Source organism: Clupea harengus, chromosome 20 (assembly GCF_900700415.2).
Source record: "Clupea harengus chromosome 20, Ch_v2.0.2, whole genome shotgun sequence".
NCBI classification, from domain to species: Eukaryota; Metazoa; Chordata; class Actinopteri; order Clupeiformes; family Clupeidae; genus Clupea; species Clupea harengus.
The window spans coordinates 13,553,578-13,571,074 of NC_045171.1; the positions used below are offsets into that span (position 1 = coordinate 13,553,578).

At 44.2% G+C, this 17,497-nt stretch overlaps 1 protein-coding gene across 2 annotated transcripts in view; it reads right to left on the reverse strand.

Moving 5' to 3' along the window:
• The window catches only part of kif7 (kinesin family member 7), a 46,903-nt gene extending 31,236 nt beyond the window's left edge, over window positions 1-15,667 (reverse strand). For both annotated transcript variants that reach the window (XR_004165949.2, XM_031586854.2), the window contains exons 1-9: window positions 15,294-15,667; window positions 13,479-13,985; window positions 12,130-12,330; window positions 10,692-11,091; window positions 9,368-9,950; window positions 7,896-8,045; window positions 1,791-1,937; window positions 1,454-1,584; window positions 507-664 (exon numbers count right to left, since the gene is read on the reverse strand). Coding sequence is in view for 1 of the 2 variants with exons in the window: in XM_031586854.2 (XP_031442714.1) it covers window positions 507-664; window positions 1,454-1,584; window positions 1,791-1,937; window positions 7,896-8,045; window positions 9,368-9,950; window positions 10,692-11,091; window positions 12,130-12,330; window positions 13,479-13,809 (2,101 nt within the window). In the remaining variant the exon portion in view is untranslated. The remainder of the gene's footprint in view (window positions 1-506; window positions 665-1,453; window positions 1,585-1,790; window positions 1,938-7,895; window positions 8,046-9,367; window positions 9,951-10,691; window positions 11,092-12,129; window positions 12,331-13,478; window positions 13,986-15,293) is intronic.
• Window positions 15,668-17,497: the final 1,830 nt, after the last annotated feature.

Here is a 17,497-nt window from a genome sequence, read left to right on the forward strand (position 1 = left end):
ACACACACACAGATGCACGTGTACATGCACGCTCACACACACACACAAATTGCAGGCACACACATACAGTGCATAAACATCAATTAGTCCCTATCTGCTGTGGAAAAGTGCCTGTAGAACTAGGCTAGCTATCAGGACTGTTCCTGACTGAGCCTGAGGAGTTGTGGCGGGTCTTGTGTATTGTGACGGTGACCAGGCCAGTATGATGAGTTTAACAGGAGGCAAGCGCAGCGAGAGACGGCCACAACAGCAGCTCAGCCCTCTGCCACTCTAACCTCACACAAACATGGAGCAGCAGGTTTGTGTGTGTGTGTGTGTGTGTGTGTGCGTATAGGCACAATAGCAGAGAGCAGAGGGAGAGAAAACAGAATCTTACAGAATCTAAAAGCTGTGGGTGGTTCATAGTTGTGACTATCACATAAATGTTCCACTGAAGAAGACACCTCGGGTTGATTTGGGGTTTGTGTGTGTGTGTGTGTGTGTGTGTGTATGTGTGTGAGACTCACATGTGCGTCTGAGGCTGTTGGACAAAGCTGGATACCCTGAGCTGAAGCCCAAGCCCAGGAGCTGAGATAGGTGACCTCCACCCACAGCCGACGACCCCTGACCCTGAATGTGACCTTGACTCTGCTCATCCCTCTTCAACCATGTGAGGCCCAGCGACCTGCAAGAGAGAGACATCAATCATCACCATCACTATTAATATAATTATTTTTAGTAGTAGCAGTAGCAGTAGTAGTAGTAGCATTACCAGTAGTAGTAGTAGCAGTAGTAGTATCAGTAGTAGAAGGTAGCAGCAGTATTAGTTGTAGTAGGAGTAGTAGCAGCAGTAGTAGTAGTAGCAAGAGCAGTAATAGTAGTAGTAGGAGTAGCAGTAGTAACAGCAATAGTAGTAGTAATAGCAGTAGCAGTAGTAGTAGTAGTAATAGTAGTAGTAGTAGTAGCAGTGGTAGGAAGAGGAGGAGAAGGTGGAGAACAAGGTATATGAGTAGTAATAATAACAGTATTAGTAAAAGTTTTATTGTTGTTGATGTGGGCATAAGTGCTTGTACAATTCATTTATCTATTATCATAGAAAACATTACTTGGAAGACATAATCTGATACTGCAAGACATTGCAACACTTCCAGAGCAGACTAGCTAGCTGTAAAGCTAGCACAAAAGACAAATAAAGGACGTAACACACAAACAATAAGCAGCTTATAAAATGTTCCTTAGAAATCGAAATTCTCCCATCATCTAGATCAGACCGAGTTGCAGACAGTTTGTTTGTGAATCCGTGAACCATTGGTTTCTTTGTTAAACAGTGAATCAGCGGTTCGTTTGTAAATCAATAAATCAGTGGTTTGTTTGTGAATTAGCGGTTTGTTTGTAAATCAATAAATCAGTGGTTTGTTTGTGAATCAGCGGTTCATTTGTGAATCAGCAGTTTGTTAGTGAATCAGCTCCATACTTGCGCTTGTCCTTGCTCTGCCTGCAGGGGGCGTCCTCTCCGTCTTTGCCATTCAGGTCTCTCCTGACGACACTCTCCTGGTCACTGTCCCACTGGCTCTGTTCACCAATGAAGCCTGTGTCCACACACCTCTGCAGACACACACATACACACAAACACACCCACACACACACACACACACACACACACACACACACACACACACCAAACACACACACACCCCAAACACACACACTTACATATGTATATGTGTGTGTGGTGTGTGGTGTGTGTGTGTGTGTGTGTGTGTGTGTGTGTGTGTGTGTGTGTATGTGTGTTTGTCTGTCTCATGACTCACCTGCTCCCCCTCAGGGTTGAATGGTGTGTGTTGTGTGGGTTGCAGGGGGGCGGTATGGGGTCTCTGTGTCAGCCCCACCCCCCCAGGCAGTGACAGCAGTCCGTGCAGCTCTCCAATCAGGTCCTGCTGTTCCTGCAGCTTCGCACTCTGATTGGACAAAAGCACAGGTTGAGGCTCGGCCCCTGTCTTCCATTCTGACTCTTCGTTTAAACTAAAAGCCTTTGTATTACCAATTCCTCAAGCCATATGCATGCCAATGTAAGCATACTTCAATCACACATGGAACTACATTAAAGCATGGTGCCAACAACTCCAAGATCATGGGTTCAATACCCAGGGGCCACACATGCTGGTGAAATACAGCAGGTGTCTCCAATGTGATTAAAACCGAGCTTCAAACCACTGGAGCACAGACTCAATAGTATGAAGCTATATACAGTCTGAACCAATGGAGCACAGACTCAACAGTATGAAGCCATATACAGTCTGAACCAATGGAGCACAGACTCAATAGTATGAAGCCATATACAGTCTGAGCAGTCCTGCTCAGACAGAAGGTAGTAGAACTAGAAGTCAGGTTAGCGAACCTCTACCAGATCAAGCTGGATGAGCAGTTCATTGACTCCATTGTATCTGTGGGTCCTCTTCACACACACACACACACTGGACATCTCGATTCCACTCTGCCCTGCATGAACACAAACCCAGACCACACCACTGCTCCCTGGCCACTGGTGGGGACCAAGCCCACCCTGCCGGTGAACTCCACTCCTCACCAGCCATGGAGAACAGCTGGCAGAAGCAAGCGTGATGGAAGGCGGTCGGGACGACACACTGAGCCAGGCCAGCCCCTGAAACTGGGAAACCGCTACACCACACTGATGAATGAGGAGGAGCCCCCTGGGCTTGATGACACCCCTCCTCAGCCCGCCCTGCAACGCCCCCGCAGACCGGCTCCAGAGAAACAACGGCATCACACTGACATCCAGCATCGCCCACGCCGCCCTGCTTCCCATCCTGGGCCCTCAACACAGTCAGCATCCCCTAGACGGCTTCTCCCGCTTGACATGACAACCTCCACCCTTGTCATTGGCAGCTCCATGATCAGAGATGTCTACATCCCCCCTTCACCAAGCGGTCCCTGCAAGGTCCACTGCTTCCCCGGAGCGAGGGTCCGTGACATTCAACGTAGACTCCCAAGCATCCTCGCCGGCTACACCAAGGTCAGCACCATAATTGTACATGTGGGCACAAACGACATCAGAGCAAGACAGACAGAAGTCCTGAAGGCAGACTTCACAGCCCTCCTCACTACCCTCATGGACACAGGAAGACGGATCGTTATCTCTGGGCCTCTCCCTACCTACCGGAGAGGCGCTGAGAGATGGTCAAGACTTTTCAACCTCCACACCTGGCTGCGAGCGACCTGCGCTTCATTAGACATTGACTGTGTTAACAACTTTGACCTGTTCTGGGAGAGGCCCAGCCTGCTGAAGCATGATGGCCTCCACCCAAACCGGATCGGAGCCAGTCTGCTGTCGGACAACATGAAGACCACCCTAAGGCACTGACATCCTGTAGAAAACATCACAGACTCATGCCCCCCAGGTAGTAACTCTAATAACACTGTTTATGAAAATGAATCTGAATCTGTCAATGTTTTCTACAGAGCAATATATGACACCACTACCTCAGAACAGGCTGCTTCATATAATATTATGGCATGCGCCTATAATCCTATTCCAGTTTTAATCTCTACCCAACGCACAGTTAAAAACAAAGGCCATAGATACAATAGAAACAATAGAAGCCCAGCAAATATTCTATCTATACCCCGGCATATTCCTCCTTCCTGTGAGCCACTATATCCAGAAAATATTTCAATGGCAATACTAAATATTAGGTCACTATCAGGGAAAACATTTCTCATTAACGATCTTATATGTGAACGTAAATTAGACTGTATGTTTTTAACAGAAACCTGGCTAAACAAAAATGGGTCTGCAGCTCTTATTGAAGCATCCCCTCCCAATTATAGCTTTTTTCAGTCCATTAGAACAGGTAAAAAAGGGGGCGGGACAGCCACCATAACCACGGATGCCCTGTGCTGCAGGAGCATCTCCTTCGATGATTTTGCCTCATTTGAATATCATGCCATAGTTCTAAAGTGCCAGCCTCCTGTTCTGACAGTAACTGTGTATAGGCCACCCAAGCAATGTCCCACTTTTCTAACAGACTTTTCAGAACTACTCTCCATTATACACACAAACTACGATAAGATTATTATCACTGGTGATTTTAACATACATGTTGATAATGGGAACGACTCAAAGGCCCGGGATTTTATGAATCTCTTGAATTCCATGGACTTTACACAACACATCACTGAACCCACTCACAACCGTGGCCACACCCTTGATCTAGTTATTACAAAGGGTCTTACAACTGTTATATCGTCTATCTGTGACCTTGCTCTTTCTGACCACTTTTGTATTTTCTTTACAGCACTGGTACCTAAAGTTAGAAATAGTGCTGAATGTTTTATTAAGAAACGCTATCTTAACTCTGCAGCAGCTGAGAATTTCAAAGTAATGATGAACATAACTAGTGCAAAAAACCCAGATACGGGGCCATCATGTGTTAATGATCTAGTAACTACTCTAAATACAAAATTAAGGACAGCACTTGACTCTGTAGCACCATTGAAACAAAAAAAGGTTTTAGCCAAACAAAAAGCTCCATGGAGAAATGAGGAAATTATTAAACTTAAGAGATCCTGCAGAAGGTCTGAGCGTACATGGAGAAAGACCAAGCTACAGGTCCACCTTGATATCTTTAAGGATAAACTTTCAGTCTTTAATAAAGCAATAAGAAATGCTAGGAAGGATCATTTCTCTAATTTGATATCTACAAATTCTAACAATTCCAGGGTCCTCTTTTCAACAATAGACAGCCTTATAAATCCTGCACCTAAAGTAGATGATAGTCTCTTTTCCACCTCCAAATGTGAGGAATTTGCAGCATTCTTCAGAGATAAGATAACGAACATTAGGAAAAATATTGCTCAAGAAATTCCAAATGTCTTGTTTTCTGATCCCCTTCCACCATGCTGTAACAGTATGAGCTTTTTTGCACTGGCTGATATAGAAATGCTGAGCAAAGTAGTGTCACAACTGAAGCCGTCTACATGCCCTCTTGATCCCCTTCCTACCAAATTTTTTAAGACCATCTTTGACTCTGTGTCTAAGGACATTCTAGCCATTATAAACTGTTCCCTGCTTACAGGTATTTTCCCATCAGAACTTAAAACTGCCCTGGTGAGACCCCTCCTGAAGAAAAGCAATTTAGACTCTTCAGTTCTAAACAATTTTAGACCCATCTCTAACCTTCCCTTTCTAAGCAAAATCCTGGAAAAAATTGTCTTTAAACAGTTAAATAATTTCCTAGATGCTAACTGTGCATTTGACACCTTCCAATCTGGTTTTCGCTCCAATCATAGCACAGAAACGGCATTAGTCAAGGTTGTAAATGATCTCAGGATTAATGCTGACTCCAAAAAACTATCTGTCTTGGCCCTTCTGGATCTGAGCGCAGCCTTTGATACTGTTTATCACAATATCCTTATTGATAGACTTGAAAATTGGGTTGGCCTCACTGGTCCGGTCCTAAACTGGTTTAGGACCTATCTAACTGGCCGGGAATACTTTGTCGCCCTCGGAGACCACAGCTCAAAAAACATTTGTATGACCTGTGGGGTCCCTCAAGGATCCATTTTAGGGCCCTTACTTTTCAGTCTATACATGCTACCCCTTGGTAGTGTAATTAGGAGGCACAACATCGACTATCATAGCTATGCAGATGACACCCAGCTCTATATTTCTGTAACACCCAACAACTACAGCTCTATTGATTGTTTGGTAAATTGCATTTCTGATATAAATGTATGGATGTCACAAAACTTTCTCCAGCTAAACCAAGATAAAACAGAGGTATTAGTCATTGGTGAAAAAAACGAGAGAGAGAAACTAACTGCACACTTAAAAACACTAGCACTTCACACCAAGCACCAAGCCAGAAACCTAGGCGTCATACTTGACTCAGATCTCAATTTTGAAACCCATATCAAAAATATAATTAAAACATCTTTTTATCACTTAAGAAACATTGCTAAGGTGCAACCGTTTCTCGCTCAGGCTGACACAGAAAGACTGATGCACGCGTTTATCACGAGCAGGCTAGACTACTGTAACTCGCTTTTGTCTGGTCTACCAAAAAAAGCCATTAGTCAACTACAAACAATACAGAATGCAGCAGCGCGAGTCCTCACTAAAACAAGACGGAGAGCGCACATCACACCAGTATTAAAATCACTGCACTGGCTACCTGTTAGTTTTAGAATAGATTTCAAGGTTCTCCTACTAGTCTATAAATCACTCCATAGTCATGCACCTGAATATATAACAGACATGCTCTCAAGGTACACACCCAGTAGATCCCTGAGGTCCTCCGGCACTGAACTTCTAACAGTTCCAAAAGCCAGGACAAAGAGACATGGGGAAGCAGCTTTTAGTTTCTATGCCCCCAACCTTTGGAACACTCTGCCAGAATACCTAAGAATGGCCGAAACGGTTGAAACCTTTAAACATGCACTTAAGACATACCTCTTTGATCTCGCTTATCACTCACTGTAAAATGTATTTAACATTTATGGAACATTTATTTATTTACTTATTTCTGTCTCTTTTCAAGTATTTGTACCACCCCCCCCAGCAGCTGTCTCTTAGTTTGACGATAACTGTGCTGAGCAGTCCTTTATGGTGCCAGTGCGGTTAGTACGTAATTTCCTGTTCATTTATCTCTGGCAAAATCTGTGTCTTTTTATAAGTGTTTTGTAACTTGTAAAATGTATTTATTTAACATTAATGTAACATTTATTTATTTATTTACTTATCTGTGTCTCTTTACAAGTGTTTGTAAACCCCCCCCCCCCCCCCAGCAGCTTAGTTTGACGATGACCGTGCTGAGTAGTCCTTTACGGTGCCAGTGCGGTTAGTACGTTTATTTTATTTTATTTTATTCATTTATCTCTTGAAAATCTGTGTTTTTTTTTTTTTTTTACAAGTGTTTGTAAACCCCCCCCCCCCCCCCTTTTCTTTCCTACTGTGAGGCGCATTGTGTTACTTCCTTGTATGAAATGCGCCGTACAAATAAAGTTTGATTTGATTTGATTTGATTTGAACCACTGGAGCACAGACTCAATAGTATGAAGCCATATACAGTCTGAATATCACACTCAGTTCAACCAAGCGACAGGATAAGGCATACAAACACAATCTGAATTCAACTAAAGCATCTCACTAAATTCAGCCGAACTGCATAGCATTTCAATGCAAAATTGACTCAGGCTGCCAGGAGTAGCTAAATTCTATCAGCTTTGAAAAAAATGTACCTGCTAAATAGGCTGGTCTGAATTTTTCTAATGAGAAGATGACCTATTGTTCTCACAGGAGAACAGTCTGCGTATTTAGCATAATTGCAGGACTTTGGAGTAATTACTTAAATGCCTATCAATCAGGATTTGGCCTTAACTTAAAAATCACACTGCCCATTCAGCTGTGAAGGCCAGCGTTTAAAGTAATTCACATTACGGCGTACATCGCTGCCATCTGAAGTCATCTGCGTTTTCAGCATGGTAGCAGCCATTAATGAATTTAGCTACCAAACATTAATGTATCATCACGGCGACGGGGGAAAAATCCTTCTCTTAATGGTGGTTCATTATAGAATTATCTGTACTTCAAGTGGTCCACCGCCTTTTTCTAACCCCACTGCCGGAGCTTTCAAAACCACTCTAAAAAACCACCCATCACAGCCTATTAAAAAAAAAGAATGAACGAAAAAAAAAAAAAAATAGAAAATAAATAAATAAATAAAATGGACAACCACTAATGCGCTGATCTGTACAACAACATACAATTACTCCTCGCCTTTTTCCTAGCTCTGTCTACGGGCCCGTTTGTCCTCTTTCAATTGTGGACTGCCATGTGTGCTGATGGGGATTGTGGTGGTGCTGATGCAGTTGCTACGGCAATGCCGGCGGCACACCTGTTGTTTGTACTGCTCCATGGCATCCTCCAGGGCGGACAGGAAGTCAGTGTTCTCCTGCTCCAGCTGTTGCACCCGGGCCAGCAGGGCGGCGATACACTCCTCACGCTCCTGACAACACTCCTCCAACACCTGCGCAGGCTCCGAGTCCTGAGACACACACACACACACACACACACACAGATACATAAACATTCAGTGAGATATATATTATAAACGCAGACATAGAGAATCATCCAGTAACGCAAACCACACATACGTACACAAAACTATACTTCAACACATCAACTGCACAACACATCAACCACACCTAACACAAATAAACATCATGTACACAAACAAGACACACAAACATTAAGATACAAAAGACTAACCGCATTCAGACCATGATCGCAAGCTACAATAAAGTCCTATGATGGTCCATGCACACACAAACATAAGTGCAGGATTTCACACACTGCATCTTTAACCCTACTTGAACTGCACTGAATAAGACCTGGACTGACCTGGAACTGCAAATAATTAGGTTAATAGGAAACTCCTTTACAAAAAACAAAACAATATTGCCATATAGAAGTAAAGTTTTCTATATTATATTTCTATTTGTATATTAATTAAAATGTCGTTTCAATTTCTCATCATCAAATCAAACACATTGGGCCTCATTCTCGAAAATGTTCTGAAGTTTCTTCTGAAATGCGTGCACCAGTCGAGTAAACGCAAATCTAACTTCACCGGTGCAGAGGTAGAGGTACTGTTGCAGGATGTAGATGTGTCCATTCTATTCCACTATGGCTATATCGACACGATTGAGTTTAGTGCTTATTTATTTATTCACTTACATTTGCAGTGTTCGTGTCGTGTAGTGCTTTTATTTATTTTATGACATCACGATGCCTCATAAAATCATGACTATAAATGTGAAACGTAATTGTTAATGATACATATACTCTCAATAACAAATCCCAGATGAGAAAACTTTCATGAATGCCAAATTTGTTCCTAAAACACCGGAAGTGGAATTCAGAAGAAATTCCTTTCTTAAATTCTTCCTAACTGCGTTCAAGAATGAGGCCCATTATTATTACATGCGCAAGTGAAGTGAAGACTATAGCTGAGTTCCCAGCTGTCCACTTCTCTTTTTCAGTGGTCTGTAGGATACTGGTTTCTTTCACTTCTAGACCTCATATTTGATCTAGATATCAGGATATCCCTCAGTAAATTCAGTTGTTAAATGTGAAGTCTATGTGAGGTATGAGCAACCACTGCGGGAGTAGTAGCAGTACTGTATTCTAAACTATTCAGATAAGGATCATCTTGGATCTCTTTTTCAAATGCTTTCTGTACCTTTCAGAGAGCTTGTGTTGGTGAGGAACATAGCAACAGATAACTGTGTCATCTGTGCACATCACACACACATTCATACACACACACTTATGCACATATACACACACACGCAGACACACGCGCACCTGGTTCCTGAGGGTGTGTCCTCTGCTCTTCCGAAGGGCATTGCTGTCGTCGTTGGAGCTGCTATCGATTCCACTGTCAGGCCCTGAGGCGGAGCTTAAGCCACTTCGCTCCTCCTCCACCGAGCAGAGCCACGCCCTGATTCGCTGCACCTGGGCCGTGCTAAGCCCCGTCTCCCCCTGCAGTTCCAGCAGCAGCCGATAGGCAGAGTCCGTGCACGTCCTGTAGTGGGCGCTCTCCATCTGCAGCCGGCTTAACTCCGCCCCGGATGCCCCGCCCCCTACACCTCCTCCCCGCTGCGGGTTGGGCCGAACGGAGCGCTCCCGGTCGGACCGGGCCACGATGATGCGCGTCTCGGACCGGTGCCGGGTCTCCAGGGCCCGACGCAGGGCTCGGATCTGTTGCTCCATCCCCTCCACACGGCCCGGCTCGACGGCCTGGTTTACCGTGGCGCGGTTCTGGATGTTCCGGGCCCGCTTGGCATAGTTGAGTGTGTTCAGGCTCTCGTCGAAGTCCGAGGAGGACGGGCTGATGCAGGCGATCATCAGTGTCTTGGCGTTACCACCTAGAGAGTCCTTCAGGATCCTGAGCACAGGGCCGCCGAGAGAAGAGGAAGCAGAGGAAAATACACCAGCACTTAGCAGCTGATCAAAGGTGCTTTCCCCCCACACACACACACACACACACTCTCACACACACTCATCTAAACACACTCCAAAATCCGCTTCACTGCCCATACAATACAGGGAAATTAGATGAATTGTGTAAAAACACTTGAACAAATAACAGAGTCTGAAATAAAAAATATATATATAATCATCATGCATCAATGTTATTGTGTAATAAATAATAAATAACAATGACAGTGATGAGGATAACAGCCTAAAACAAACACTGAATGGCTGAAATAAATCACACACACAAACACAATCATGTTGATTAAAATTAGCCATCGCTTACAGTCTTATCTTCTAAACAACAGACAAACAAATGTCCCACTTAAAGGGCCAACATCTAGTTTTTGTTGACCAAAACAAAACATGCTTTTGGATTAACAACACTACTATAAATCTCAAGGGTTTCCTTTTATTCTACATATCAGGTTGAATTTAAGCTTTGTTCGTTTATAATTGTTTGGGCCTTGAAAAATTCAATAATTCCATAAAAACCTTTAATAAATAAATATCCTCTTCTCAGTGTGCCTTCAAAATTACAGTACATCATTATGGTAGGCCTGAGTCATTTCTACACTAAATCTGAAGAGTTCTACACTCAATTTGAAGAGTTATACACTAAATCTACACACATGGGACTCTTCCTCGCTACCTGGTGATTTTGGAGTCCCGGTAGGGGATGTGTGTGCCTCTCCTCCTGGGGTCCCCCAGCGCCCCGATGACGTTTCCTAGCGCCAGCAGGCCGCTGTTGATCTGGATGCTCTCCTTGAGCCGGTCGCCGGTGTTGCCCGTCTTCAGGATGCGCTCGGAGCCCGCCAGGTCCACGAAGTGGAACTTAGAGGAGAGGAGGTGGTTGGGGCTGGCCCGCGCCCCCGCCTTGGACCCCCCCGGGCTGCGCCGCTGCTCCAGCTGCACGGTGAAGATGGTGTGCGAGCGGCTGGATTTGGGGTTCATCTGCGTGGCCCCCGTGTGACGCGCCATGTTGCCGCTGTCCAGCAGGCTCAGCACCTCGTCCAGACACTCCACCTCACTCTCCTTCACACCGCATAACACTGGAAACACACACACACACACACACACACATATGCGCACATACACACACACACGCACACACATACAGAAACCACGATACACAGCAACACACATACACAGACAAACATGCATGCACATATGCACATACACACACACAAACACACACGCACACACACAGAGACACACATGGGTATATTAACATCAAAACATAGAAGTACTGTATACTATGTCACTAATTTCCTGATTGATTGCATTCTCAACACTGTCAACTCAATTGCTCAATGCTACTAAGGGCCCACAGGTAGAGTACACACACACACACAGACACACAGACACACAGACACACAGACACACAGACACACACACACACTCTCTCACTCAATCACACTCACAACCCACAACAACACACCTCACGCATGTCCCTCTCCCATGTAAGCGTCGCCCCTCACTGACAACCCCTGAATCACATTTGTCAGCTGCCATCATATGCGGCGCGGACCAAAATCAGAGCTATATTTAGCCATGGATGGATGGCTCGTCGTCAGCGGCTTTTTTCACGGCCGTGACTAACGCCAGTGGTTGTCACTCACCAGGGACTGGCCTACCCACTGAACATGTGCTCCTGCTGTTGCTCACCAATCACACTGCTCACTGGGCTCACACCAGGATATTAAAAACAAAGCCCAACACCGCCAGAGTATTCGGCCAGTCTAATATATACTTCCGATCCTTCATGACCCTTCACCTCCTTCAGCCACTTCAAAAGGTGAGCATTTGAAGCACATGTAACCTGTGCAAGAACCGTTCTAAAACCAGACACGAACACGCAAACTTGTGCATGGGAGATGGCCGTACTAGCAAGGAGGCAAACACCCATGTGTACTTGTGTCTGTCGCTCATGGGGGCAACATCAAGGAAGCGCACACACACACACGCGGAAATTAATATCTGCACTGTGGTGTAAGTTGTTTTGGATAAAAGCTACTAGATGAAAACATTTTAATGGGATGAAACACAAACAAATAGAGACAAAACTTCAGTGTGTCTGTGTGTCTCACCTATGTTTCCCTTGTCATCCTCGCGGATGTGGATGTCCTTGCTGGCGGTCTCTACCTCCAGGAGGTCCCTGAAGACCTCCTTGTAGACCTCCAGGTAGGAGACACGCACGGAGAAGTAGTTCAGGTCGTTTTCGTCCAGCAGCTTGAAGACCTCAGCCACGGCACGGGGGATAATGCCCTGCTCTTCGTCCCTGAACGCAGCTGTGAGGGAAGAGGGCACAGAGGTCAGCAGATAGGTTAACCCTAACCCTCAGCCAAGTATGAGGGATGTGCTCCTGGGGCTCAATTGGGGCTCTTTCGAGCTATGCTAACACCAGAGGCTAGCATTTCTAACACCAGATGCTAGCAGACACAAACTTGGAAAAAAGAGATGCGTGCAGATTCATAAGGCTGGTTAGCTTCCCCCATATTCTCTCTCGCTATGACTTGCATGGACTTCTAGAGCAGTGTGCAGAGCGACCAGGTGAGGCTAGCAGTCCATGGAGAAGCATGCAGATTGAGATGGTTTGCTAATGGCCCTCTCTACCACTCTCTCTTGCCTCCCTGAACCTCGTCAATAGTGCCGGAACCGGATACCAGACCTTAGCTGTGGGTTCACACGGTTTGCTAACAGTAATCTCTGAACCTCACTAGCAGTGTGTAAATCTATGAGAAGAGGCTAGCAGACATTAGCAGGAGATTCAGATGATTGGCTACCTGCCCTCCCAGAGACCCTCGCAAGCAGTGGGTAGGGTTGTGAAGAGAGGCTAGAAAATATTAGTTGTAGATTAAAATGATTGGCTGGCTGCACTCTCTGAACCTCGCTAGCAGTGTGCAGTGCTATCAGGACAGACTAGCAGACATTAGCTGGAGATTCAGATGGTTGGCTAGCTGCCCTCCCTGAACTGAACCCTGCTAGCGGTAGCAGCTGAGAAGTGGGAGGTGCGGATGGCGTGGCCTCCGTGTGACTCTCCAGAAGTACTGGCTCATCTCCGCAAGTTTAGCCCCCCCCCCCCCCCCCCCCCCACACACACACAGTGCCTCCTCACAGGGTATTTATAAATTCATGAATTTGGATTTTCAGTGGGTTGAGATGAGGAAACGCACATTCTGTTTTGTGGGAGAGAGACAGAGTGAATGATGTCAGAAAGAGGCAAGAGAGACGGCAATACAGACACACAGAAAGAAAACTGTACAGAGAGACTCAGCAAGATATAGTTCAGAGTAGAGTAGACTAGAGTGGAGTAGAGTAGAGTAGACTACAGGACAGTAGAACGGAATAAAATAGACTAGAGTTGAGTAGAAAATAGAAGGGATTGGTATAACAGAGGAGAATAGAGGAGAGTAGAACAGATATCAAAGACTCTCACAGATGTTGGCTTCTCCAATGGTGTAGGTCTTGCCGGAGCCGGTCTGTCCATAGGCAAACACCGTAGCGTTGAACCCCTGCAGAAAGGCCTCGACCAGGGGCTCCACACATGCCTCGTATACCTCCTCCTGCCCACTGGCCTCCTGGAACAGGAAGTCGCACAGGAAGTGGCGGTTGTGACCTAGGGTGATGCGCCGGGCGGCAGGGTCGGCGCTGACGCAGCACTTGTGGCCATGGAGCAGCTCTTTGGGCAGCAGGGGGCGCACTCGCACCGCCACCTGCACAGGAGTCTCCTCCATCCCACGCCCAGGGCCTGGCACCTTAGGGGACATGGCCGCCTGGGGCAAACGTCTGCGTACCTGTGTGTGTGTGTGTGTGCTCGATCAGCTGGGACACACACACGTGCTTTTACAGGGTATGTCCCTCTATCTGGCCCTCTCGTCCACCTTGATGTGGCATAAACGCATGGGTCTGTGTTTCGACCACTGCCACAGTCATCGCTGAGCCCCTGCAGAAATAAATAAATCAGTGTAAACATGTAACTCACAGACAGGAGACCACAGCTTTGTAAATGTCACATGACCTACACAAACCACAGCAAAAAGCACCAGGAGTCCTTGCAAGAATCAGTGAGATGTCAAAAAACACAATTTTGCTGTATTTTCTATATAAATGTCTCCTATTTGAAATAAATAAACAGATGAAAGCATGCAGTTTCCAAATGCAAAATACTTGTTTTAATGTTTATCCACATTAAAATAATTACCAAGATCAAAACCTTATGCCTAAATAGCATAAGGTTAATATAATCCCCCGTTAAAATGATATGCGTATGCCTATACAAATAAAAGTTGGTTAAAGTAGGTAATTTGACTATTTAACTATTCTCTGTCCTGACTAAATGTGTGAGATCATTCCCATGTTTCAGATTTTAGTAACATTGTAGTTTCTTTGTTGGGTTTCAAGATGTTTGGATTTTGTGAACAACTTTTTGCATCTGTTTCACCAAACAATGCATTCAGACACCGGAGCGAAAAACAACACGCCCGACTAGGTTACACACGTGAGCGCAACCTCATTTCTACATCATAGGTTTAGTCAAATCAAAGCCGCGAAAATACAACTTAGAATGTTTTGCTAGAGTTGGCTATATTCACAGTAAATGTCTTTCCATTAATCTATATATCTTTGAGGAAAGCACAGGAGAAAAGACGAAAAGTTGTTGGACCAAGTTACCGCCTCTATGAGCTCATACGCATCATGTTGAGAGCATTGGGGGTCTGCGACTCGGGTTCAAGTGTTAAACCTTAAGTAATTAGCATTAAACGTTCATTTGCATGATGCTTTTAAACAATGGTCTACTCCATAGTTCCATTATTTTCTTCTGGCGAAATGAACTTTATATCAAGAGAAAGGGTACCCATACTGCACTGTTTTGAAGTTGCCTGATTAGCCACCCATTAGCCTTGTGTGCTAAGCTATCTAGTAACTTATGCATCAACTTTTTAAGGGCAGGCTAGCGATAGCTGCTGTATCCCCATAATCCGTTAGCAAAAGTAACAGTGTGCATACTTAAATTGTTAGATTTGATGGCTGGATTCTGCATTCCTTTGGAAATTAAACGAAAGTCTTTCTAGGGTGCTAACGTGCATGAAAACAAGTTTTAAACGTATGCGAAGCATTAACAAATTCTTTTGTTTTCTGCATAGCCACTGAGAGGCTAGCCAAGTTGTGCTAGCTAAATAACTAAACAGAAAGGTCGAGCCAGCTAATGTCCAATCTCTTTTTACATTTCGTGTTTTGCCAGATACATTACCTCCGACTGGTCTCCTAAAATAATGCAATGCGTGATTCAACTTGCATTTACTTTCCCCCTCAAGTGTAGCAAGAAATGAGGAGTTCTCCAAACTTTTGTTACTACTGTTTCCTATTTCATCAATCTCCAGTCCAAGGTAGGAGGGCACATCCTCAATCCAGCTGCGAGATTCCCTAGAATAAGGATGCAGTGATGTCATAGCGAGGCTTCCTACATGGCCCCGCCGCCAATTAAACGGCAATCCCATCGCTAGTCCGAATGAAATCGGAACCAACCAACCGTGTGGGGAAAAAAGCTTTTTACGTAGTCTGGCCAGTAGGTCATATTCATTTGGAATCTATAAAATTCTCAATTTACAGTTTTGAATGTCCATTTGACCATAGGACGGTTATGGCAAAATGTCTTCCTTTAATATTCTGGGGGGGGGAAACTGGAACATCTCTGGTATTGATCAAATTTGACCTGGTTCTTACAACACATCACCTAACCACAGGAGTCCACTTACATATTAATATGCAAGTAAGTCAAATAAGCCTGTAGGTAAAACATACATGGGAGACTAATTGGACTGAGCCTAAGACCACTGTTCGGGCCCAGCAATGTTAGGTAATGTCAGTACTGGACAGCAATGAGCTTTGTGATGAATCGTTGGATGTTATAGCCTACCAAATCTTTCAGAAAAAATCAAGACCAGATGATGAATTTTATAAACATGTTTCATAAACTGGTGTATCCACCTGATGCAGGGATGGCAGTAGATAGGCTATTGTGTGTGAGAGAGACTGATCTATGCTGATGAAGATACAGATGGAGAGAGGGGAGGGAGCAAGGAGCACCAGAGACACACAGACACAGCCTGAGGGGGCTGGTTGGAGATGGCTAAGCAACACAAAGCCTCTTATTGAATTGGGTTCAACAGTGAAGCTGCTCCACTGGAATAAAAAGGCTGTTTCTTAACCAGTACGTTTTAAAAGCATTTTCTCTCCGTAACGGCAAGGATCATTTACTTTATCTGAAATGTTATAAGATATGACTGAGTATGTCAATGTAGGAAATCTGTACTGTTTATCACATCATGACGTTTCAGAACAGCATATTATTTAGCTTATTATAATTAGACCACATACACATATACTTATTGAAGAACATATCTGCACCACACAAAAAAGGATAGTAGAAAATCATGTGTGCTTTTCTGAAAATATTTATTTGCATTATTTAAAAAACATGCACATATAATTTTAATATTACATTTTTTTTCTGCAATTTTCCTTACCAAGGTGCTGATTCCTTTATCCTTGAAGAAGTCTGAAGATGTTGATGACGATTAGTCTGAAACACCTCTAATCATGATATTAAAACATATGGATTAAGGGCCTCCCTGCCTTATTTCCCAAGAGTTATATCAAAATAACTAACTAAATATAGATAGATAGATAGATCAGTAGACATATAAGAAGACAGATAGATAATAAAAAGCTTTTATTGTTGTTATAGCTGTTTATTGTGATCTCAGCTATGCATTATCTTGAAGGTTGCTTTCGATTAAAGGGTCTGCTGGATGAATACACACAAACAGAAGTCATCAGAGCATGAGGGGTCACCAGGAAACCGGAAACGTCCGCAGCAGGGCACTGGTCTCTGAGGCAGACTGAGACTTGTTGTCAGCTTACAGATGAACAACAAAATCACTAGTCTTCCACAGCGCTCAGTGCTTCGTCCGGCATCTCTCAGCACGCCCAGAGGTGAAAGCTTGCAGCTGCTAATGACATTAGGCATTCACTGATAACATATCCATATTAATTCAGTGCAAATGTGAATTAACAAGTATGAGTCCACATGGTCAGATGGTGCAAGATTACTGAATGCAAGTCTGATGGATTTTGTGTGTCTTGAGAGCATTATTTCTACAGTTTAAATGTAAAATGTTTACATGTACAAATTATCTTTTTAAAGCATACTAGATTTATTATATTAGTCTATTGTGCTCTACTCTTCAATTATTAAAGAATTACGTCATGGATGTGTAATTAAACATGAATATGCTGCTTCCTGCAGCCCATTACCACCTAACAGTCGTGTCCAAACTTCTGCTACACATTGCCTATAATGCATCACACACGCATTCGCATTCCCAGCTTAACTACCCATTTCTCTGCCATTATAATTGAATGCTGGCACTGTGAAGATATATACTCACTAAG